The following is a 21,859-nucleotide window of genomic DNA, read 5'->3' as shown; positions in this document are numbered from 1 at the left end:
TTTTTTATTCCGCTTATAAGCCCTCCCGGATATAAGCCCCTCCACTTTTAAGCCCACCCAAAAACCCTTATGAAGTTGTTTAAGCCCAGGGCTTATAACTGGAATTTTACGGTATTCCATTAGAATTTTTGAATAGAACTGTGAGAAAACACATACTAGCACGGCTTGAAATGTATACGTGAAGAGTGTGTAATTATTAAAATGGATGAGCACGAGTGGGTTCGAAATGGGAGTTCACTATAAAAGTTTAATTAAAATTGATCAATTGACGGTGTATCGTAAACTTTCGTAAGTAACGGCCCGTTTTCCCACTGCATGTTCATAAAAATAGGAGACGGACGATTGCTTTGGTATCAGTACTGTAGACTAATAGGACCTACACTATTTTTCAGTTAGTTATTGAATTCACTGCGTTTCTTTGATACTTTTGAAGGGGTCGCTATTTTACTTTGATCGTTACTTTGAAGCGGAGGGTTGTAAGCGTAAAAAATTAACGTTACTCTCGGGGAGTCACTTTCGAAGGAACCGTTAGTTTCTTTTTTTCCACGGGTATAATTTTTTCTTTCAATTATCTGTGGACAGAACAAAAAAAATATAATAATGCATATGTTTAGAGAAGTCTTCATTTATTTCCAACATTTATATACAGAAAGCGACGTATACCGAATTTTTGTGACATTATTTTCGAAACTTTTTTACAGTTTTATTTTATTACATACAAATTGTACAAATAACTTATTGAAGACCTATTTTACAACCAATGCAAACTCGCAAGTTTTAAGTTAAACTCTAGACTGAAGTAAATACAAATATTTTGTAAGAAATATAATTCAGTGGACTGGTACAATTAAATAAATATGAAATCTTTTTTTTTTGAAGATTTTTGTTATCTGCTGGGAAGTGATGACCGGTTTTTATTGTCATCGATTTTATCCTCTTCCCTCAACCTGGGACACCAACTTGTCTTGGGGTAAAGAAGGCAGTGGATTGATTTAAACCTAAAAGAAAAAAGAACAAATATAAGTTCAAAAGTATTGCAAAGTAGTGGACGCATAACCTGTTTTATATGTGTGCAATAACAAATGCATTTTTACAAAAAAAAACGTGCCAATGAAAAGCAAATGTGGTAGACAGATAACACTAAAAATTAAGTTACCTCGAAATTTTACAGAGTTCGTTTGCTCGACAAAGATGATGATAGTAAATAAATTTGAGAATGGACAGTCGTTATAGGCCGAAACTGTTCGGAATTTTAGACTTAAGCTTTAACTACAAAATTCCATGGGGACAAACGCGAAAAAAGTGAGGGAACGGCCGAACGCGATGTACGAGCGCCGCGAGTCGCGAGCAGCAAGTAGCGCGGGCGCCAGAAGAAGAGCGCCCACTACTCGCAGCTTCGCCGCTTGTGTATCGTGCTCGCTAGCTGTTTTCGCGTGCGTCCCCACGGAGAGAGACTGCTCGCGCGGGCAGTCAAGGGCCTATCTAAAGGAGTGGGCTCATTACAAATTTAAAGGGGGGGGGGGGGGTTGGGGTTATAGGACTGACTGACTGACTGACTGATTCATTAAACTAAGTCGTACCGACTGGGATCCACTTTCTCGTCAAACGGTCCTGCGATGTTAACACGGTTGTATCTGCCGCCCATGTGGCCGTGACTGAAGCTTATCTGGAAAATTGATTTTGAAAGCAATGTGAAGTTAGATTAAAAATGATCAAAAGCATCCACCAGTAAAATAGGAAGAAATCCAGGAAAAAACAAGGCCAGGGTGTTCGGCGAGGTTACATAGTTTGAAACCCATGAAAGGCACCGGAATAATGAAACAAAAATGGACGATTTAGGATAAGATTTCTCTTCGCGGCGATTGACCGAAATCAGAGTCTACTGAACTGAATCAATCAAATTACCAGGTCCCTTACCTGTTTGCTAAAGTCTTTTTGTTGAATGCCCGGAAGATTTTCCAGATGGGAGTGAAAAAGACCCGATCTTGTTAAGCTGACGTTTAGAAGACTTTCTGCAATGTAAGAAGACCACAAAAAAGATGTCAGCAATTAATGCCTTGAATGTCATATGTCGGAGTTTCAATCCGAGAGACGATGTGAGTTTTTATGACGACAATATACGACTCTGTATAGTGATATCTCGTAACAATGCTGTTTAAAATGAGCTGAACGCAACGAGGTATACAGGGTACGTACACTTTTTCACGCCAAAAATTCAAGAACATTTCAAGGACTTTCCAGGACTTTTCTTGGAAATTTCAAGGACTTTTTTTTCACGAAATTTACCCCAAATCTACGATTTCTAGTCTGTTGTGCCGTTGATGTGCTTGCTGAAGAACTAAAAAAATAGCTAATTTTGGCGGTCTTCTCGTTGCCTTGAAGCCTTTTGACGTTCAATAAAAAAATCAAGGACTTTCAAGGACCGAAAAACAATTTCAAGGACTTTCAAGGCCTTGAATTTTTATTTTGAGATTCAAGGACTTTCAAGGCGCGTGCGAACCCTGGGTATATCTCGCAACTTGTTCGCGAGATCACCTCGGTGCCGGTTGCACGAATTTCACGCGCTATGATCTCACTGTCGGATGGAAACTTGTTCCTTGGGATGCCTAGTGAAGAGCCGGTATTCGTGCAGCTTTAAGGTTTGGGCGCCCCAGCTACACAATGACGTTCGCCTTTCCTCACTGGCCTCTTTTGTTTTTTCCGCCATGTTCATGACGAGCGTCAAACAACCTGACGTCACAGGTATAGTTCACGTGACCTTACGGCCGCTCGCTTAAGGGGGCAAATTTTAAGCCAAATTAGCGCGAAGTTTGAACAAAAAAAATTGGTTTGGAAATTGGTTCACTATTAATCTCGAACTACTAGGAAATTTATGTCATATACACTTAAAAGTCTATTCCTTTTCTTACCGCTGATGAATCCAATGGTGCAGTCATCGGGCAGTTTAATCCTCTCACAGCTTTTCGCAAACCTGCCATCGCTACAGAGAACCAAACTCAGAATTAAGGCTTGGGCGAAGAGTGAAACATTTAACACTTATAGTAGCCTGCGAGCAGGCTCTCTATTCGGGGGCAACGTGAATATTGAACTGCGGGCTCGCTTCGCCCACGCACTCGCGCCTTCTGCACTCGCGGGATCGCGCCTTCGGCGCTCGAGTAGTTCAATATTCCCGTTGCCCCCGAATAGAGAGCCTGCTCGCAGGCTACACTTATAGTTTTCATAGTTAGGTTTGTTATATCCCGCAAATGAAATGACTATTTCTAATGGAGGAGAACGTATCACGTGACAGGTCCCAAAACACTTGCTGACACCAACTCTTTACAGCTGTTGCGAGAAGGGATGTCCTACATAAGCGTGAAAGCGTGCGCAACAATGACTGTTGTCTGTAGGCATTAAAGCCTGGGCCAAACGAGGATGATAGAGTGAGAATCCGCCAGGACTTCGAGTAGTTATTGGACAAAATTATTTACCAGAACTATTTACACCTGATTGCAAGCTTTTGTGTTACTGCTTCAAATATCTTATCGAAAGAAATCTTTTCTAACAACACCACACATCGAAAACACATTTTGAAGTTTCGCTGAATTCCACTGAATCGCTTAAAAGATGTAAGCTTTTGCCCATAGCTTGTGAACTTTAAATATCATTTTCTCAGACTCTGATAAGAAATTGTTGTACCAGAATTATTTCCACCTTATTGCAAACTTTTTTGTTACTGCTTCAAATATCTTATCAAAAGAAATCTTTTCTAACAACACCACACATTGAAAACACATTTTGAAGTTCCGCTGAATTCCACTGAATCGCTTAAGACGAATTTACAAAATGGCTACACGTGAGATTTTGCCCATACCATGTAAACTTTGAAATTCATTTTCTCAGACTCTGATGAGAAATTGTTGTTGGTGTTATCACAGATAATTACTTACTTCTTTACCTTTTATTAAGGGTAGGAAATAACGCAATAGGATTTAAATTATTCTCGATTTAAATTATTCTCTCGACTTCCTAGTGGATTCCGTCTTGAACTCTCTTCAACTCTCATCCTCGTACCACTGCTTGGTCGAAGTTCACGGCGTCTCATCGCGAAGGAAAGAGAAACCCTGAATAAACGTACAGTATTTACGCTTTCTCCTTCTACATCACTAAAACACCGTGGTGGTGGTGAACTTCGATCAAGCAAAGGTAAACAACCAACACCCATCATACGTTTCGGCTTTGTCACGTGCGCTTTTACGCTTCTGCAGAAGGCAGCGTGGCCGAGTGGTTTAGGGCGCTGGTGTTGTAACCCGGAGGTCTAGGGTTCAAAAACTCCACCCTGCCACTAGTTGGATTTGTTCTTGGTCGTCCCGAATTCAAATCCTCGGTCACGCTTTGTATATAGCCAACTGGTCTGCCTTCTGCCAGTTGGGATTTTTAACCTTGTTATGTTCATTTAGAATATTTGTTTCCTCTGTTTCAGTGGGATGCCTACAAACTAGCTATCTCGAAGCTAAATGCATGACAACTATAAACAATATTTACATTTTTACAACCTTTCTCGAAGGAGCTGTAACTTCCTTACTTGAACACGAGACTCGCACGAGCATGCGCATTTAGACTGTAGTATTGTGTTAGTGTGTTCCTCTTGGCTCCACCTCAGATAACATTGAGGGTCTCGGGAAAGCCGAAAAAATTGTTTTTCATTTCCCTTAGGGTAAGCCATTTAGTGTTTATCATTTCATTTTCTTTTGTTAAATAGTACTGTACTGCGGGAGAACTTTACCTGATATGAGGGCTCATTCTAGTGACTAGAGCATGGCTCAAGCAAAACCCCGCTCCACCAGTGGCGAACCAAAACTTCTTTTTCTGAAAAATGAAAATAGAAAAATCAAATCAGTGAAGAGTTTTATTGTGATAACGGGACAGTTTTCGTTCATTTCAACATTTGTTTCGCCGAATTGCTTTTACTTTTCTTACTTACTTTTCTAATATTTGTCTAATCTGTGTATTTTCAGTGAAAATGACGTTTCAATGAGAAAAATGTAACACATTTCTTTTCTCATACCTTGTTTCCATCCAATCTATCCCACGTCTGTAAAAAGAACAAAAGAGAACAGTTATACACGAAATCAAGTTTGCATGTTCATCAGAAATTGCCCGTATTGTTATTTTACTTGCAAACGTAAATGAAATACGTACGTTTGTAAAAGCTACAACACTGAAATTTTACTTCAATTTTTACTAATTTTAATATGGTAATGGTTTTTGCGTCTAAGCTCTTAGCCAGGTATAAAGCCTTTATTGTCTTTATACTGATCGTCATAAGTTATATGGGGACATTAAGCATTAGGATGTACAAATGTCATATTTTGTACATAACATACATTACCTCCATCGGTTTCAGCAGACTTGGTTTACCGAGGTACACATCTTTATGCGGGTTGAAGTTTTGCAGTGTTTTAACCAGTGCCGGTACATTCACGTAGTTATCATCATCAAAATGGCAAAACCACCTAACGGAGAAAGAAGAAAGAAATACGTTTGCGCTCATGAAAAAATTACCAACAAGTAATCGTTACGAGAAGTGACATTTTACTCTGGTTCTAAGAACAGAAAAGCCTTGGACTCCCGGCTCCTAAGACTGCATCGAGGCGTCTAATGGGCAAGCGAGCGCTGAATATTTTATCGAGTCGGTTTAAACCACCGTCTCGTCATGAGACAAGAGAGAAAAGAGGAGGGTTGGAGTGAGTGAGAAACCGGACAAGGAAGATGGGAGTCACACTAAAAAGTGTGTAGCGCTGTCCGGCTACTAAGCAAAACTTTCAGGGAATAGAGATTTTAACCTCCCCTGGAGGAATATTCCGCGACTTGTGAGTCCGCGTTCTAGCAGAATATTTGTGCATTACTTTCATGCAGTGGTAAACAGTTTATTCACGGCACGCGATAAACCCGCGACACGATGACTGTATGTATGATGACTGTAGGCGGATACTTACTTTGTATTCATGTTCTGTACAAAGAAATCTAGCTCAGCTTGCATCTTGCAACATAATTTCGTCCTGGTCAAGAAAAAAATAGGACAGAACAAAGTTAATACATTAGGGAAAAAGACAACAGTAAGATACAAACATTGCTTTACTGGCACTTGCAGCATTTACAGAATTAAAACAAAAAAATTATATTTAAAATATCGTAATGTTCCGAAAGTAGGAAACTCATTACTATCGAATTTAGCAGCCTTTCCGTTTGCAATTTTCGGAGTAGGTCCGCACTGCGTGCGAAATACTTTCGCGATTTGGAAAGTCGCTTATTTCCACACAAAATAGCTTGACATACCTCTGATGTCCTGTCTCACAAGGAGTCTTGATAAGATGTCCCCCTAAAATAAAAGATAAGACACAAAAAAGTCAACATCAGCCCAACTGCCCCATATCACTGGAGGCTATCCCAGTTTCCATTGCATGAAGTGACCAGGAGTATTTTCACTCTCCCCTAGATGGGATGCTAGCCCACTGCAGGATTACTACCTAGCATTGAAACTGCTGGTACCCACCCCCAGGTGGAAAAAAAGTGACACTGCAAGAGCTAAGTCCCTTGCCAAAGAATACCATGCAATAACAACAATTATAATAATAATAATACGATTTCCAAAGCGGCCTTTCCCAAGGGTCCAAAGGCACTATTTACAGGGTAAAAATTCTCTAAGGATGAGATGGTCCTTGGAACTTTAAATTTGTAATTAAAAAGCTCAAGAGAGAACCTGGGCAGTTAAGACACTTGCTTGCTCATCCTTACTTATGTCTGCATGAGGGTAACATTAGCTTAAGGATAAAAAATAAATTGTATGGAGCATCATTTAACTAATAACAATTTAACTTATTTTTTGTGCTCTTGCATAGCTGGTTAGTGATCAGTCCAGTCAGATGCATTATCATTTTTTTTTCTTATAACTGCATCCCAATTACGAAGCCCCAAAAGTGGGAGGCGCGGTGGCCTAATGGTTAGACCGCTCGACTCCGAGTCAAACGGTCCGGGTTCAAGCCCTGGCCGGGGCACTGCGTTGTGTTCTTGGGCAAGACACTTTACTCTCACAGTGCTTCTCTCCACCCAGGTGTATAAATGGGTACCGGCGAATTTACTGCTGGGGGGTAACCCTGCGATGGACTAGCATCCCATCCAGGCGGGAGTAGCAATACTCCTAGTCACTTAATGCTACTGAAACCGGGATAAGCTCCGCCTGTATGGGCCTCATGGCTCGGAGACAGACTTTACTTTAATTGTGACAAAGGTAACAAACTTCTCATACTTCAAAAAATTCCTCATACCAAAAAATCTCTTCCATACAAAGCACAATTTTTTAGAAAAAGTTATTTACAAAGCAACGATCTGTCAAAGCTATTTGACATGTAACTTTAATACTAAACAATTCTAACCTAAGCTTTGATTCATCTTTGCATCTTCATGATCTGTAAAAAAATAAACCTGAAAAAACACAAAAGAATGAAAGTTAAAAAAAAAATTCCTTAAAATGTTTTACTAAATCTGTAAATAAAATTTAATGTATTTTTGGTATTGCTGGTTTGACGTACTGTCACATAATAAAAAAATAAACTGGAAACCTTTTAATGAAATAAGCCATGGAAATAAAATATAATAAATGAATAACACAGGAAGATGTTCCCAAAGTTTCAGGTCTCTGCGGTACGCCGTTTCTGAGTAATTTGCCAAAACGTTTAGCGCAGCTTTATAGAGCTTTGTATGGAAATGCCATATTGGTGTACAACTTTGGTACACCAACATCAGCCAAACAATCTGAAATTCTCTTTTGCAATGAAAGCCCTTTCTTTTTGCTCGCGAGCTTGTATACCTGTGCATAAATACATCTCCCAGGACTTTAAATGTCAAAAGCGCTGAAAACTTTAAAAGAAAACGAACAAACTGCACTGGGCCACAAACAAAATGCTACTAGTGTACACAGCATCTATAGAAGACCTTATCGAATATGAGAGCTTATCTGGTGTCATTACCATGAGCAGAGGACACACAAAGATTGTAAAAGTTGACTCGCATTGGCTGCACATTCTGTTCTCTGTGGCATTATACTGTACTGAGGAGGACTAAAGAGTCTGAAACAGCTGTCTACAGTTACGCATTCTTGACTCTCGGATTGGTCTCTATTATGTCTCTGCCACATTAAGTTTTCTACGCAGTTCGATCAGCCATGCAGTTTCACGTTTCATGCTTAAAAGAAAACCTTTTTTTTACTCAGACAGATTTTTCATGGCCACTATCTTTGTGTCACGCAAGGTCGAAATTCAGAAATTCTAAATGCTCAATTTTTAAAATGAAAGACACAGGACTGAGAACTTGCAAAAAGATTTTTTTTCTAGGTTTGCAAAACTTACAGGTTTAACTATAATTTTTGTCTCTTTGTGTCTTCATACAGACATTTATTGTAATATCCACTGTTTGTAATTCTTTCTGGCAAATATGGTTACTAAGCAACCGTGACACTCTCCCCCTTATCTGATCCTGTGCGTTTTATTATATAGCAGTAATTGCCAGAGTTCTTAAACAGATGTCAGCACTTTCTTGATAAATAATTAAAATATTTTTCTTTGTTAGCAACCCACTCCAAAATGTTATTGGTAAACTAAAGTAATTTGAATTTACACTTAAAGTGAATTTTAACTCTTTGGAACATTTCTATGGGTTTTACTCTAGTACAGAGGTTTCATAATGTTTAATTGAAGTGTCAGAAATTATCTTGAGAACTTAAATTGGCAGTACAAATCAATGTTTTTCGGGGTTTGACAAGATTTAATTTTAATTATTTATAAAAAGTTAAAATCAACAAAATAATAACATGTGAGGACAAAATCTTGACTTATTTGGAAGGCTGCTAAAAATTCAATTTATATATTTGCCTTAATAAGATGGTTTTATTGATTGAAAATGTCATTTTTAAATGCATACATTGTTTAAAAGAAATGGAAAAATCTAGGGCAGCACAATATTATTTTAATTCCATTATGTGCCTTCTAAAGATTTTGAGGATTAAACAAATTCAAAACGTCTGGGAATGCCAGCAATTTTAAGAACAGTAGGTTTAACAATAATTTTCAGTGGAATTTCAAAGCATATTATATTTTTAATCTCATGATAAGACATAAATTTATGCAAAAACAAAATCTGGTGATCTTGAGACCAGATTGCATTGTTTTATGAAATAATATCACATCAATTCCATTTGCAGAATTTAAATATACCTTACATTATACAATCCTGACTATATTTTTTCTGCATTCAGTACCATTTCAAAACGTTAATTCTCTTAATGACTGAAATACATTTCTTTAACATGTTATTTGATAATTTGGCGGTAAAACCCTTGACAATGTAATGAGAGAATGAACATTGATCACCCTTATCTGAGAGCGCGATATTGGAAGAGATTGAGCTGCAAAAAACAGGTAAAATAAGTGGCTATAAGAAGATGTAGAAGAAATAAAGAGATAAATTGAAACATCAACTAGGGCGCGCGAAAGGAAATGTTGTAATGTTTTTAACGACATGACCCTCGTCTTTGAACTCACCTTTCTTGCATTTTGAAACCATGTGTCAAGTAAAATGGTGACTCGCGGTTCGTGATACTCTCCAGTTGTTTTGACAGAAATAAATACATCTTCTAGCTCGGTGAAGTTTGACCCTCTACGATTTTCCGTCCTAAATTCGTGACCAAAATTAATTTTCGGTATTTTCTTTCTGACAGACTGGTCATTAAATATTGCTTTTCCTTTGACTCCCTTCGGACCGATTATCCCTGCTGAAAGGTTAATGGATTGATTTCGTCTGATGTTTTGCAGATTCCTTCCAGACGTCCGTGGAAGATCTGTTGATTTTATTTCATTAATTACGACGTTTCTTTCGTAATCTATACTGTCGTCTTTGCCGCGAGCATGTTCCAATTTCGAGCGTGCAATAAATTTGTGGTTTCCCTCATCTTGACTTTGAAGCCTGAGACGTGATTTAATCCTGTCATTTGTCTTTGTAGTTCTCGCGCGCCTCACTGGCGCGAAATTAAACTCTCCGTGCAGAAATAGAGAAAACATTACTTGTGCAACGACTGCCAAAGCAATCCATACCAGCAACTTTCTGCATTTTCTCCTTGGAGGAAACATCGTCTTTTAAATTAAACTTTTCAAACGAAGTCCATCGCTGTATACTGATACAGCTTGAGTTATAGCGAATTGATTTGACTCCCGTTGCAACCCGCCAAAACCATTACGTACCACATTGCGATGCTGTTGGCACTAATTCCTGTTTGAAGAAGTCACTAAATATCGTACAAACTTTCCAGAAGTCAAAGATCACAAAAAACACCAGATGCTGCGGTTGATTATTTCAACGCGTTGCACACGAAAACTCAACACAGGCCCGCGCCCGCTCCAATGAAGAAATATGCGTTCCAGATCGTCAGTTAATCCTCGATAGACGGATATTTGATATTTAGCGTCTTATTTTTCACCTTAGATCATATAAAGCCGTAGCAGATGGAAGAAATTCTTTCGATGCATGCTAAACACTTTCGAAACAGGAAATCTGAACTCGGGCCAACTTTGGAGATGTCGCGTTTAGTAGAGTCCCATCTTCGCTCGCAAACCAGACTTCGCCCTTTGAAAGCAATTCATTGTAAGACTTCATAACCGTTTTGAAACTTTACCGCGCTTTTTATCCATTGAAATAGTGTGGTTAGCCAAGCTGTTGCAGGTGACATTATTCTTTCCTCGAAGCGTCACGAATTCATCTACACACGAACAATCTGCTACTAACTACAGTGGGGTGAGTAAAGCTAATAAAAAACGCATGTGGTGAAAATGGGAAAATTCTGTATTTAAATAAACATTAAAAATGAATGTCTAGCAAGTACAACTTAAAATACGTTTGTTACAGAAAATTGTGATGGATTTTTAAGATCTTTGTAATATTTACCTCCCCTCCCTAGGGATACTTTTAACAGCGGTGGAATCACTCACGCACGCGCCGAAATAGCACACACACGTGCAAAATGGAGCTTTCAGCTGAAAAGTCGGCTGAAGACGAGAATCACAAGGAAAAGAAGCAGAAAAAGCGAAAACAAAAAGACTTGGACCCTAAAGAGGACGAAGAAGGTGCTTTAGCTAAAGAATATTTCTTATTTTGTTGGCTTCTTAGTTGTTTTTGACAACACGTGTCCTTGCTTTTTGCCCCCGCAGGGCTTTCGCCCAGAGGCGAAAGCCCGAGGAGGCATACATTGTAGCTTGCGCGTATATATAGAGAATGTACTTACAGTCGAAATATACGGTATGTATACCTGAAAAAATCTCGATTTGCTCGAAAAAGGCCGCGAGGAATCTAGGGTAATGATGACGTTTTGCCGCAAAGCATCTTTGGGTAATGATGACGTATAAGCAGAAGATTATCGAAGGAGTTATGGGTATTATGACGTCACGATAACGGGGGGTAGCGGTAAATGAAAATCCCTATCTTAGGTTAGAACGGTATTTAAAAGACTGATGCGTGTTTTGGTATTTCTCGCACGTTGATTACTCCGATATTTGGCTTTCGCGTGTTCACAGATTTGTTCGAATGGTTTCTCTGCTTTGGTTGTGTTAAGTGATATTTGAAGCAGTTGTTAGTAATACGTCGAAAGATTTCAAGCAATTGGTTTCGTGTTCTTGGCTACGTGTGTTCCAAGAGCTGGTTCGAGCGTTAAGGTTTGCTCTCGGGGGTAATTCGTTTCGCTAACAAAAACTGTCAGATTATTTGATCCAAAAAGTGGTTTGAACAAGGATCAAAAATTGTCTTCTCGAATCTTTGAATGTGCCATATTTTGTCACTCGTGGAATTTTTAGGCTTTTTGAACTGGCAATTATTGTAAGTTAATTGTGAATGTTATAACCCCGGGAATAATCTTGCGTGTTGTCACCACGAATAATGTGTTATGTGTTATTTCCGCTAGGTGTTATTTCCGCGCGTTAGGTAATATATTCGACTTGAACTTGTGAATATTTTTAGGACGCAATGGTGTCACACAACAAGAAATTCCGCAGCAAAAAGACAAAACAATGTCTTGACGTACATGGCACAGTAAAAAAGAAGCCTTATTTTAAAGGCCACAAAAAGATTCCACTAATCCTAGATTATTGCTGTAAAACAAATTATAAAAAGGCGGGGGCAGCTTTATAGTGAGAACTATTACTAGTATAGCTTATTGTTGTTGTTTACATTATTTCCACTCAGATGATTCTTGCATTGACGTTGTATCCGCGATACAAAACATTTGTACTTGCTTTGGGATAGGCGGGCTTTATAATGCCAAGAAAAGGTATGTGAGTCAGGCGGGCCCTTCTAAAGACATCAACGAACCTTTTTATACTTTCAAAGAGTGATAAAGTTTTTGTCAGATTTTGTATCAATTTTATGCAATGACTGCCTGGTCGACTTGAAAGAGACACCAAAGAATTTGGTCTCCAAGGCAACAAAAGGTATAGGGCTCTTGCAGGGCTCCTAAAAATGACTCAGAGCTGTAGGAAGAAAAATGACTAGGGCTCTGGGGCAGAGCACCTTCGGGACTCACACAAGTGTAGCCAGTCCTCTGCAGACATTCTTGTGACTGGTCATGCAGGTGTTGTGCGATAAAAGCAATAGGCCTTATTCATATTCTCGGTATTGGGCTGGAACTAGCTTGCAATGGAGGCTAATGCTGGTAATCTTTTCAATTGTAAATCACATGAAGCTCTTTTTAATGATATAATTTCCCCTGGATGAGCCTTCATTGCAAGCTAGTTACAGTCCAAAACCGAGAATGCGAATATAGTCTACCGTCAAAGAATGTCCACATCATTGAAGGTTACATGCCTGGTCAGGGGATCTTAAGCAAACTAGTGGTTTGACTGGTTTGCAGTAGACTAGCATCTCACCCAATGAGAGCAGCATACCCCCCCCCCTCCCCACCCCCTCTCATGCTACAGGAAGCAATTACTATAATGGGACACTTTGATCCGAGTGCAGACTTTTATATTACAGGTAACTTAAAGTACAGTATTTTGGAAACTGAAAAATGCTAATAAATCTTCTAGCAGTTTGTTGTACACAAATATACATGTGCATGTATGGAAAAACTGAAAATATTTCTTATCATTTGATTGTGTGCAAAGCACAAAATACATACATGTAGTAAAGTGGAAAAATATCTGACTGTTATATTAAGGAGTAAATATTATTTTAAACTCTATCCAATATTTTCATAGAAAAAGCGAGTCAAAGACAGGGTTACTGGCACCGCTTAATGATGGTAAGTTTCTGAAAGACCAGATCTATGTTGTCTTCTTAACATGTACGTACTATTCCAGAGATGCAAAGGTTCTGTTTGAACAGTAACATGTATTTTATTATTATCTTACAGATTCTACAATGACCACTAATGCCACTCGGCTCTGAGGGGGTGGACAGGGGTGTCTGAAACCTGCTCCTCGTACCTCTTACACCTGCTTCCTACCCCTTTCCGTAGAGGTTCCCTCCTCTTTGTCCCATTTGATTTCTTTTGCAAAATATAACATAATGTTACAAAATGTTTTTCAATTTCTCCCGGTTTCCAACACCTTGGAATCTGGCTTCACTCCCTCTCTCCTACTGCCTCTCATCCCTTTTCTCTGAGGCCTACACCCTCCTGTCCCCCTCCACTGCTCTCACACATTCAAGGTTGAAAAAGTGGTAATTAATACAGATGGTCTTTTGTTTAATAGATTGGAGCCCTGTGGATGAAGTTCGAAACCTTGCCCCAGGAATGAAACAAAGGTACCTTGTTTGTAATTAATTGATTGATTAAATATAAACTTTATTAACGTGTCAAAATAACCACTTACATGTAGCTCAGAAAAAACCATACTAATTTGGAGACACAAAATGAATAGATTCTAAAAGACAATTGGTTCTTGTTGGTTGATCAATTTGATCACTGGTTAAAATGTGAACAGTAATTTAATTTGGTGAAAGTTGCCATGTACTTACGTTTTCAAGAAATTAGGAAACCTTCGACATGATCACTTAGTGTTATACAATTCAGCCTCATAGTGGGACTCCTGTCATTAACTACGTGCTACATTGTATATGTTCTTTATGTCCAGCAGTATTAACAATCGGGTAACTAGTTTTGGCAGAATAATCAGCCGTCAGTCTTTTAAAAAAGTATGGACCTCACTGCACCCATTTCATACTGCTAAGACCAGTAAAACAGATATTCTCCCTGAGTTTAACCCTTAGCTTCCACTGTACATCAGGTTTAAAAGGTATTATTACCGTCATTATATTAGGCCGAACTAAAGTAATTACTGGTCATCTCCTGTAGATCTAGAGGGATAACTCTCATTATTATACATTGTAGTAACTCACTGTTTTCTCATTGGCTAAGAGCCTACAGCTAATTCTGGGAATCTGTGCAACCTACAGATAATCTACAGAAGATTATATAATCTACCAGAAGATTATTCACTAATCTGTAGGTTACGTGCGCAATGCATGATTTCCAAGAGCAATATGTGTCAGGCATTTGGCGGCGAAGGAAATTCGAGTTCGTTGATTCGCTCTTTCAACCAAGAAATAATTTGATCTAAGTTTAAAAATTGCTGGACAATAAAGTCTCAGAAAACACAAAATGTCTTACAAAAATTGGGAAGGAACTATTCCACGAAACACTTTGAGAAAAAAGCATTCAGCCGGAATTAGCACAAGTAGAAAAAAACAGTAGAAATTGTTTTTTATTATATTCTTTATCAGAAAAACAATGTATAATAAAACAATTATTAGATTCTGTTTTTGTGATATCCAGAATAATCGAGGTCTCGGTAAGTGTTATCAGCCAAAGTCGAACCTTGACCTTGATTATACCAGATATCACAAAAACCTCATCCAATAATTGTTTATAAGTGGACCCTTTATTATGATCCCAGCCACATACATTGTGTACATTTTTAACCTCCAAGAAGTGGATACCTCTCCTTCTCAGACACTTATCGGATCCCTGCAGGAGTGTCCTCTTACTGGAGGTTTGACACTATTAATTTTATCAAGGCAACATAGGCATGATATACATGATAGGCATGAGTTTATTTGTTGTACACTATGACGTGGTATTTTCCTTAATTTTCCCAAAGCAAAACTAAACTGTTTTATAATTTAATTTAATAATATTGTAGCTGACATGTATGCTCAATTGAATCATTTATTTGTAACTTGATCTAAACAATTTTCTAAATCAATTCTTGTGACAAATGACTTATTGGCCTGGTCAACTGGAAATATCTCTTTTTGCATACACTTTTGTATTCCAATCCATTTCCTGTGTTGTATCATCAACAGATATGCAAAGGAAATGTCAGAAAAATCTTTCCAACTGTTGGGATTAATAAAAAGAGTTTCATTGTTGTTTAAAAAGCTTCATGGAGGTAAGGTGTACAAAATAATGGTGTTTTTAATCCTAAGGGTGAGAAATTAATTGTTAAAATTAAAATTAAATTTTAAATTACCTTATTATAGGAAATTAACGCTTGTGTTAATTAAGGTATTGGAAATTAACGCGGCTTAAATTAACGCGAATTGAAGGAAAAATTACTTCCCAATAAAGGAAATTAACGCAAAAGAGAGGGTAATGTTTCAAAATGAAGGAAATTAACACAACAGGAACAAGTTTATTTAAACACTTGTTGGCGTATAATCTTAAACGCAAACAATGTTCATGGTACTTTTCCCACTTCGAGCGTTCTTTGTAGTATCAGTGGTAGCGGCAGGTGTCCACCATGATAAGATAATGATTTTTCCTTTGAGTCAAGAACGTCTGGACTGTAACGAGAAATTGGGGCCAAAATAATGGAAATTAAGGTCATGGAAATTAACGCTCTGGCACTTAAGTAACGGCGCGGAAATTTACGTTAACAAAAATTAACGCGACTTAAATTAACGCGAATTTTTGAAATTCGCGTTAATTTCATGACGCGTTAATTTCCTATAATAAGGTAAATTTATATTGTATGTTATAGTTTTAAATTAAATTAATCTTATTTTTACTTTGATTAAATTTGATTTTAAAATTTAATTAAGTTTAAAAGTAACAGGGATGGTGATCATTGGTAATTTAAAAAGGAACCCATCGGGGACCCCCACCTCTACAGTTAATTAAGCTAAAACCAAAGGGGATGCTTGTCGTTAAAGTTGAATAAAACTCCTTAAGAAAACCCATCAGGCATGTCTCAAGCATGTCTCATGCCTTATTGGTCTTCAATTGACTACCAACTTGTCTTGATATCCTAAAGTAGTGTCTGTGGTACCAACCACAAAAATGTACAACCTTTGTACTTAAAAGGTGTAGCAATCACCCCTAGTCTGTCGCTTTTATATGGGGGCCGGTCCTCTCCCTACCCCTCCTTACCAAATGAAATGAAAAAAGCCCACCATTTTTTGCTTGAAAAAGGAGCATATGGCGTGAAGGTGGCACTTTCTTGCTTCTTGCCCCTGAGAAAGGGATTGTGGGGAGTGAGGTAAGGCATGTCATCTTTAGTGCTTTAGTCTCCTAGATGTGCTGGCTGTTTTGTCAGAAGGGCAAGAGGTGATGAAAGATGGTCATATTATAAGAATTGATTACGGGTTCTGAAAGCAGCCAGACTAAGTCATGTCTACAGCTGACAAATCTGCATCCCATTCTTTATCTTCTTATACATATTAGTAGAAACTCAGCCGTGTTCTATTAAAAATCTGCAAATCTGATTAGTTCTCCCACTGTTTTCTATTTAACAATTAGACTACGTGCCCGAGTTTTCTATGAGCAAATAGTCAACGAGGCGCAGCCGAGTTGACTATCGCTCATAGATAACGAGGGCAAGTAGTCTAATGGTTTTAGTAGAAACTCTAAAGGATTGCAGTCCAAAACCTACAATTTTGTGCACTTTGAAGACAAAAATCAAGAAAATTTACCGCTTAAAGAGCTACTCACACACGCGACTGTTTTCTATCGGCGAATAGAAAACAGTGGGAGAACCAATCAGATTCGCAGATTTCCAATAGAACACAGCTGAGTTTCTACTAATCGCTGATAGAAAACGATCACGCGCTATTTGCTCATTTAAAGATTAATTTTTTCTTCATTTTTGGCTTATAAGAACGTAAAATTGTAGGTTTTTGGACTGCAGTCCTTTAAGGGTTTCTACTAAAACAATTAGACTACTTGCCCTCGTTTTATTTGTGCGATAGTCAATTCTGCTGCACCTCGTTGACTTTTCACTCACAGAAAACTCGAGCTTGTAGTCTAATTGTTAAATATCCTGGACCTTACAATAAAAAAGAAATGTTTTTGTGTGGGGAATACTTCACAATGTAATTAACAAATGCCACCTCTTTAGAAGCTAAAATACAGGACTGGCCTCTGTGTATCCTCATTGCTCTGCATGTTCCCTTTTCAGTGGTGTATTCATGCGGCCCTATGGGTTTAGGCCCCATATCAGATGTAGAAAAATTAGCAGACTTTGTCTAAGAGTTGGTCTTTCAGTGTGTAGGTAAATCAACAATGTCAATGTCAACAATTTTTTAATTTGTCTCATTTACAGGTGGGAAATACGTGAAAGATATCACTATGGATGTCTACCTCAAGGTTGGTTAATTTAACTGTCTAAAAAATCATAATATCATGCATCTTGTACAATAGAAGTCCACATGTACAGTGCTGACAAGGAGCTGTGTAGCTGTATCCGTTTGCACGCATTGCGGTCCTACAGTCAACTCTCTCTAAAACGGACACCTTCGGAACTGGCCCCAACTGTCCATCGTAGAGAGGTGTCCATCTTATAAGGAGTTAAGCTACAGTAAAATGACTAAAACATGGCAGGGATGGGACCAACACCAGGTGTCCGTTTTATAGAGGTGTCCGTTAAGAAAGAGTTGACTGTATTTCCTATGATGCTAGACAACATTTTGACCCTTTATCGATAAAAATTTACAAGTCAATGCACATGGACGTCTCTATACCCAGACGCCGTAGAGTAGCATTTCTTCTAGCCACTGGGATAAGTTCTTACACAATGGGCTACTTTAGTGTTCCAGGCATTCGGAGTTCAGGTCCAAGCAGAAATTGAGATCTGTGCAAATAACGGCGGGTTGAAAAATGGCAAGGGGCCTCCATGTCTTTTTCTTTTTCAGCTGTTCTTTAATTGTACTGCTCCCGAAATTACCAAACACCTGGAACGTGCTAGGGCCACATCGCGGCTTGACTTATTATTAATAACCTTCAGTGGAGCAGACGTTTGTGGAGTAGCTTCACTTAGACTACCTTATTATAGAAAATTAACGCTTGTGTTAATTAAGGTATTTAAAAATTAATGCGGCTTAAATTAGCGCGAATTGAAGGAAAAGTAAAGGAAATTAACGCGAAAGAGGGGGTAACATTTCAACATGACAACAAGTTTATTTCAATACTAGGCGTATAATCCTAAACGTAGGGGTTAAGCGAAGGAATCTGACCGCCTCGAGCGTTCTTCATAGTTTCAGTGATACCGGCAGATTTCCACCCCCATGAAATAATGCCTTTTCCTGGGAGTCAAAAACGTCTGGACTGTATCGTGAAATTGGGGCCAAACTAATGGAAATTTTAACGCTCCACTAAATTAACGGCGCGAAAATTAACGTTAACAAAAATTAATGCGAATTTTTTGACATAAAATTCGCGTTAATTTTCTATAATAAGTTAGTAACTGTAAAAGGCAACTGGAGCTTAGAACACTGGTCTGGTTACATGAAGCTACTAGCCAGGTGTACCAGGAACAGATTACAGTATCATGTATAATCGTTACCTAGGATTGCATTTTAATTCTTTATATAAATGTCTCTCTGGACAGGATGTGAAAACAAAACCTTCCCTGTCTCCACCAGACCAGTATGTCGACATTGGTCTTTGGAGAAAAGTTATGCAGATAAACCAACAGATTTGCCGCACAATGGAGGAACTGGACAAGATGGAAGAAGACAGTGCAGACGACTCTGAGGCATGTATACATTTTCCGGAAGCTAACGTCAAAGAATCGCATAAGGGCACAAAAAAGAAATTCTTTGACCATCCCAATTTCCTCAGCGTGTTGAAAGGTCTAAACGGCTGTAACTGACAACCTATAAACGGAAACAAAAAAACTGAAAATTGAGAAAAAACACTTTCATTTACATCTATTCCTTTTTTCTGAACAGGGAAACGGCTCAAAGAAATCCACAGAAAATAAAGAAGTAAAAGAAAATAAGGTCAGTATAAGGAATAAAATCAATTTGTTTGACTCGCTGCAAACCAAATCTAAGACTGTTTAAAGTAGACAATGAGTGGTCTAAAGTACGTGTACGTCTTCAGTCAGAATACCATCGCCAGTTCTGTTTCTTAGTAGCATGTGGTATCATCATAGAGACAAGCTCACGTGACCTTTCTTGGAGAACTCGTTCTTCCTTTTAGATTGAGTTATACAGTTGAATCCCGTTAACTCGAACCCTCAATATCTCGAACCTCCTGCTAACTTTTTCGATTCCCCTTCAGATCATTTTCTTACTAGTTTTACCCTCGATAACTTGAACTCCCGATAATTTGAACTTTTGTCGATTCGATTTCCCTTAAAGGTTCGAGTTATCGGGAATCAACTGTAATGCCAAAAATGAACTTGTTTCACGAGAGTTTCCCTAATGGTCGCGGGTCGCGGGTCGCGGGTTTCAAGTCGCGTGTCGCGGGTTTTAAATAAGTCGCGGGTTTTGAAAAAGTCGCGGGTTTTGAAAAAAGTCGCGTGTTTTTAAAAAGTTGCGAGTTTTCGATAGAAACCATTTATTTCTCAGTAAAATTCATTCAAACAAATTTAAACTCGTTTTCTTGGGAACTACGTTACAAAGAAGCCAATTACTTTGCGGGTTAAACAATCAAATTACGAACTTCGGAACAAACTCCCCAACTTTGGTCCGGCTAAACTTCCCAAGTTTGCAAGTTGAGGAGGAACAAGACATGTTGCTCGAAAGTCATGTTCAAACATGGCAGCAGCGGTAATGTTCCAGCGATTCCAGTGGCTAGAGTTACAAAATATTTGGTTGAAGTTGAAGAGCCTGACGTCGTTTCGCATGAGCGATCTGCCGATAAATAAATTTTACGTCGGCTGAAATTTGGTCAAATTTAACTTTTTATATACAGCAAATACATCTTTAAAATTTTTGTGAGGCTTTAACTTCAATGTCAAGTCTTCTGCGTTTGTAAACCGAATGAAACTGGACGGCTTTACCGATCTTCACGTAAAATTAATTTTATACAAATGCGAAAGAGTCAGACAAATTTGAATTAAAAGTCGCGACACGTTTACGGCTCAACTCTGTTTTTATGGTACGTGTTTTCTTCCGATGGTTTAGCGAAGCAAAACCATTTCTTTCAACATAACTACAGAAGGGTTTTTAAAATCTGCGCCAGTTAAAAATATTTGAAAGAGTTTTTGCCACAGAATACTAGTAAAATATATTTATCAACCGTACGCGTTCAATCATGAATACTTGGTTCAACTTCATGATCGCTCGCGCGCAACGTTGTTTTCAAACTTAAAAGCTTGATTGCAAATCATGCAATGTTTGATACCCAATTTGAACATGTTTTTTTTTTTCAGGACGTGATGCAACGGACGGTATATGTAATCCTTATCCTTATACTTACTGTAGGTCAGAACGTTGATACCGACGCCGTGCTTGTTCAAACAACTATTTTGAAACTCGAGCAGCTAGAATCGCTGAAATATTTCTGCCACCACTTTGTAACGTGTCTCGTTCCTCCTCAACTTGCAAACTTGGGAAATTCAGAAGTTCAGTCGGCAAAGTTTGGGAAGTTTGTTACGAAGTTCGCAATTTGATTGTAAAACTCGCAACGTTACTTCGTAACGTAGTTCCTATAGACTACGAGCAGTCCCTATTTTTTCGCAGCTTGAAGCGAATTTTTTTTTTCGAAGAGTTCGTCGAGCTTCGCCTCCTCCCCCCGCGCGTAATTTTTTTCGCTATAAGCTCGACGAACTCTTCGACAAAAAAATTCGCTTCAAGCTCGACGGACTCTGCGAAAAATAGGGACTGCTCGTAGTCTATAGTTCCTAAGAAAACGCGATCATTTTAAAACCGGCGTCTTTGCAACCGGTTTAAATTTATTTGAATGAATTCTACTGAGAAATAAATGGTTTCTATCGAAAACTCGCAACTTTTTAAAAACACGCGACTTTTTTCAAAACCCGCGACTTTTTCAAAACCCGCGACTTATTTAAAACCCGCGACACGCGACTTGAAACCCGCGACCCGCGACCCGCGACCATTAGGGAAACTCGTTTCACGACTGAAAAAGTATACAGTCGCGTGCGAATGTAGACTGTCCACAGCCCTCTATTTTTTCGTGTTTTATTGATCAATGAGCGCGCGGTGAGAATTGCGCTCGCTTCGTTTGCTTTTTTGCGTTGAAAAATCGAGAGGCTGTGGACAGTCTAGTGCGAATGGTTTGCTTAATCTTTAAGATAATTTGTGCTGGCAAATCTCCGTTTCAGGGTTGGGTTACTCACTTACTGATAAGGACAGGATAAAACTTGTTTTGTCTTGAGCGAAAATGTGTTGGATCAGGGTGTATTGCATACGTGACAAAGTGTACATTAGTCACTCGGCAGTGTACAACAATATTTCTCGTTATAGTGGTTTTATGGCTCTGTAGTAGAGCGTTTGCTCTGGATCAACAAAAGTCATGGATTTTAATCCCGTTGGAGCCAGAATTTTTTTCAGGCTTTCTTTTTAACTGCTTAAATTGACATACGACTGTGAAGAT

The 21,859-nt window shown here is 38.5% G+C and overlaps 2 protein-coding genes across 5 annotated transcripts in view; one reads left to right on the top strand and one right to left on the bottom strand.

The window, feature by feature from the left end:
* Nucleotides 1–611: 611 nt before the first annotated feature.
* LOC144633827 (beta-1,3-N-acetylglucosaminyltransferase radical fringe-like) lies at nt 612–10,415 on the bottom strand. Of its 2 annotated transcripts, none has more exons than XM_078492711.1 (11): nt 9,579–10,415; nt 7,416–7,467; nt 6,319–6,361; nt 5,979–6,041; nt 5,372–5,495; nt 5,048–5,074; nt 4,766–4,848; nt 2,910–2,980; nt 1,918–2,012; nt 1,581–1,666; nt 612–998 (listed from the first exon to the last, which is right to left on the bottom strand). In XM_078492711.1, exons 1-11 carry the CDS (start codon nt 10,161–10,163, stop codon nt 887–889), a joined length of 1,341 nt encoding a protein of 446 aa, XP_078348837.1. In that variant the 5' UTR covers nt 10,164–10,415; the 3' UTR covers nt 612–886. The 2 variants fall into 2 exon arrangements, with proteins under 2 accessions (XP_078348837.1, XP_078348838.1); XM_078492712.1 differs by having other exon boundaries at nt 7,416–7,464.
* A 275-nt stretch (nt 10,416–10,690) lies between these two features.
* Nucleotides 10,691–21,859, top strand: part of LOC144633854 (uncharacterized) — a 97,508-nt gene continuing 86,339 nt past the window's right edge. The window contains exons 1-9 of one of the 3 annotated variants that reach the window (XM_078492750.1): nt 10,691–10,824; nt 10,988–11,153; nt 12,265–12,349; nt 13,275–13,318; nt 13,770–13,821; nt 15,382–15,467; nt 17,619–17,662; nt 18,903–19,049; nt 19,246–19,296. In XM_078492750.1, the coding sequence (XP_078348876.1) occupies nt 11,051–11,153; nt 12,265–12,349; nt 13,275–13,318; nt 13,770–13,821; nt 15,382–15,467; nt 17,619–17,662; nt 18,903–19,049; nt 19,246–19,296 (612 nt within the window). In that variant the 5' untranslated portion in view covers nt 10,691–10,824; nt 10,988–11,050. Of the gene's footprint in view, nt 10,854–10,987; nt 11,154–12,264; nt 12,350–13,274; nt 13,319–13,769; nt 13,822–15,381; nt 15,468–17,618; nt 17,663–18,902; nt 19,050–19,245; nt 19,297–21,859 lie in introns of all 3 variants that reach the window. The other 2 variants (XM_078492752.1, XM_078492751.1) reach the window with 2 other exon arrangements.

This window comes from Oculina patagonica, chromosome 12 (genome assembly GCF_052425735.1).
Source record: "Oculina patagonica isolate OP01 chromosome 12, crgOcupat, whole genome shotgun sequence".
Classification (NCBI taxonomy): Eukaryota; Metazoa; Cnidaria; class Anthozoa; order Scleractinia; family Oculinidae; genus Oculina; species Oculina patagonica.
This window is presented reverse-complemented; position numbering and strand designations above follow the sequence as displayed.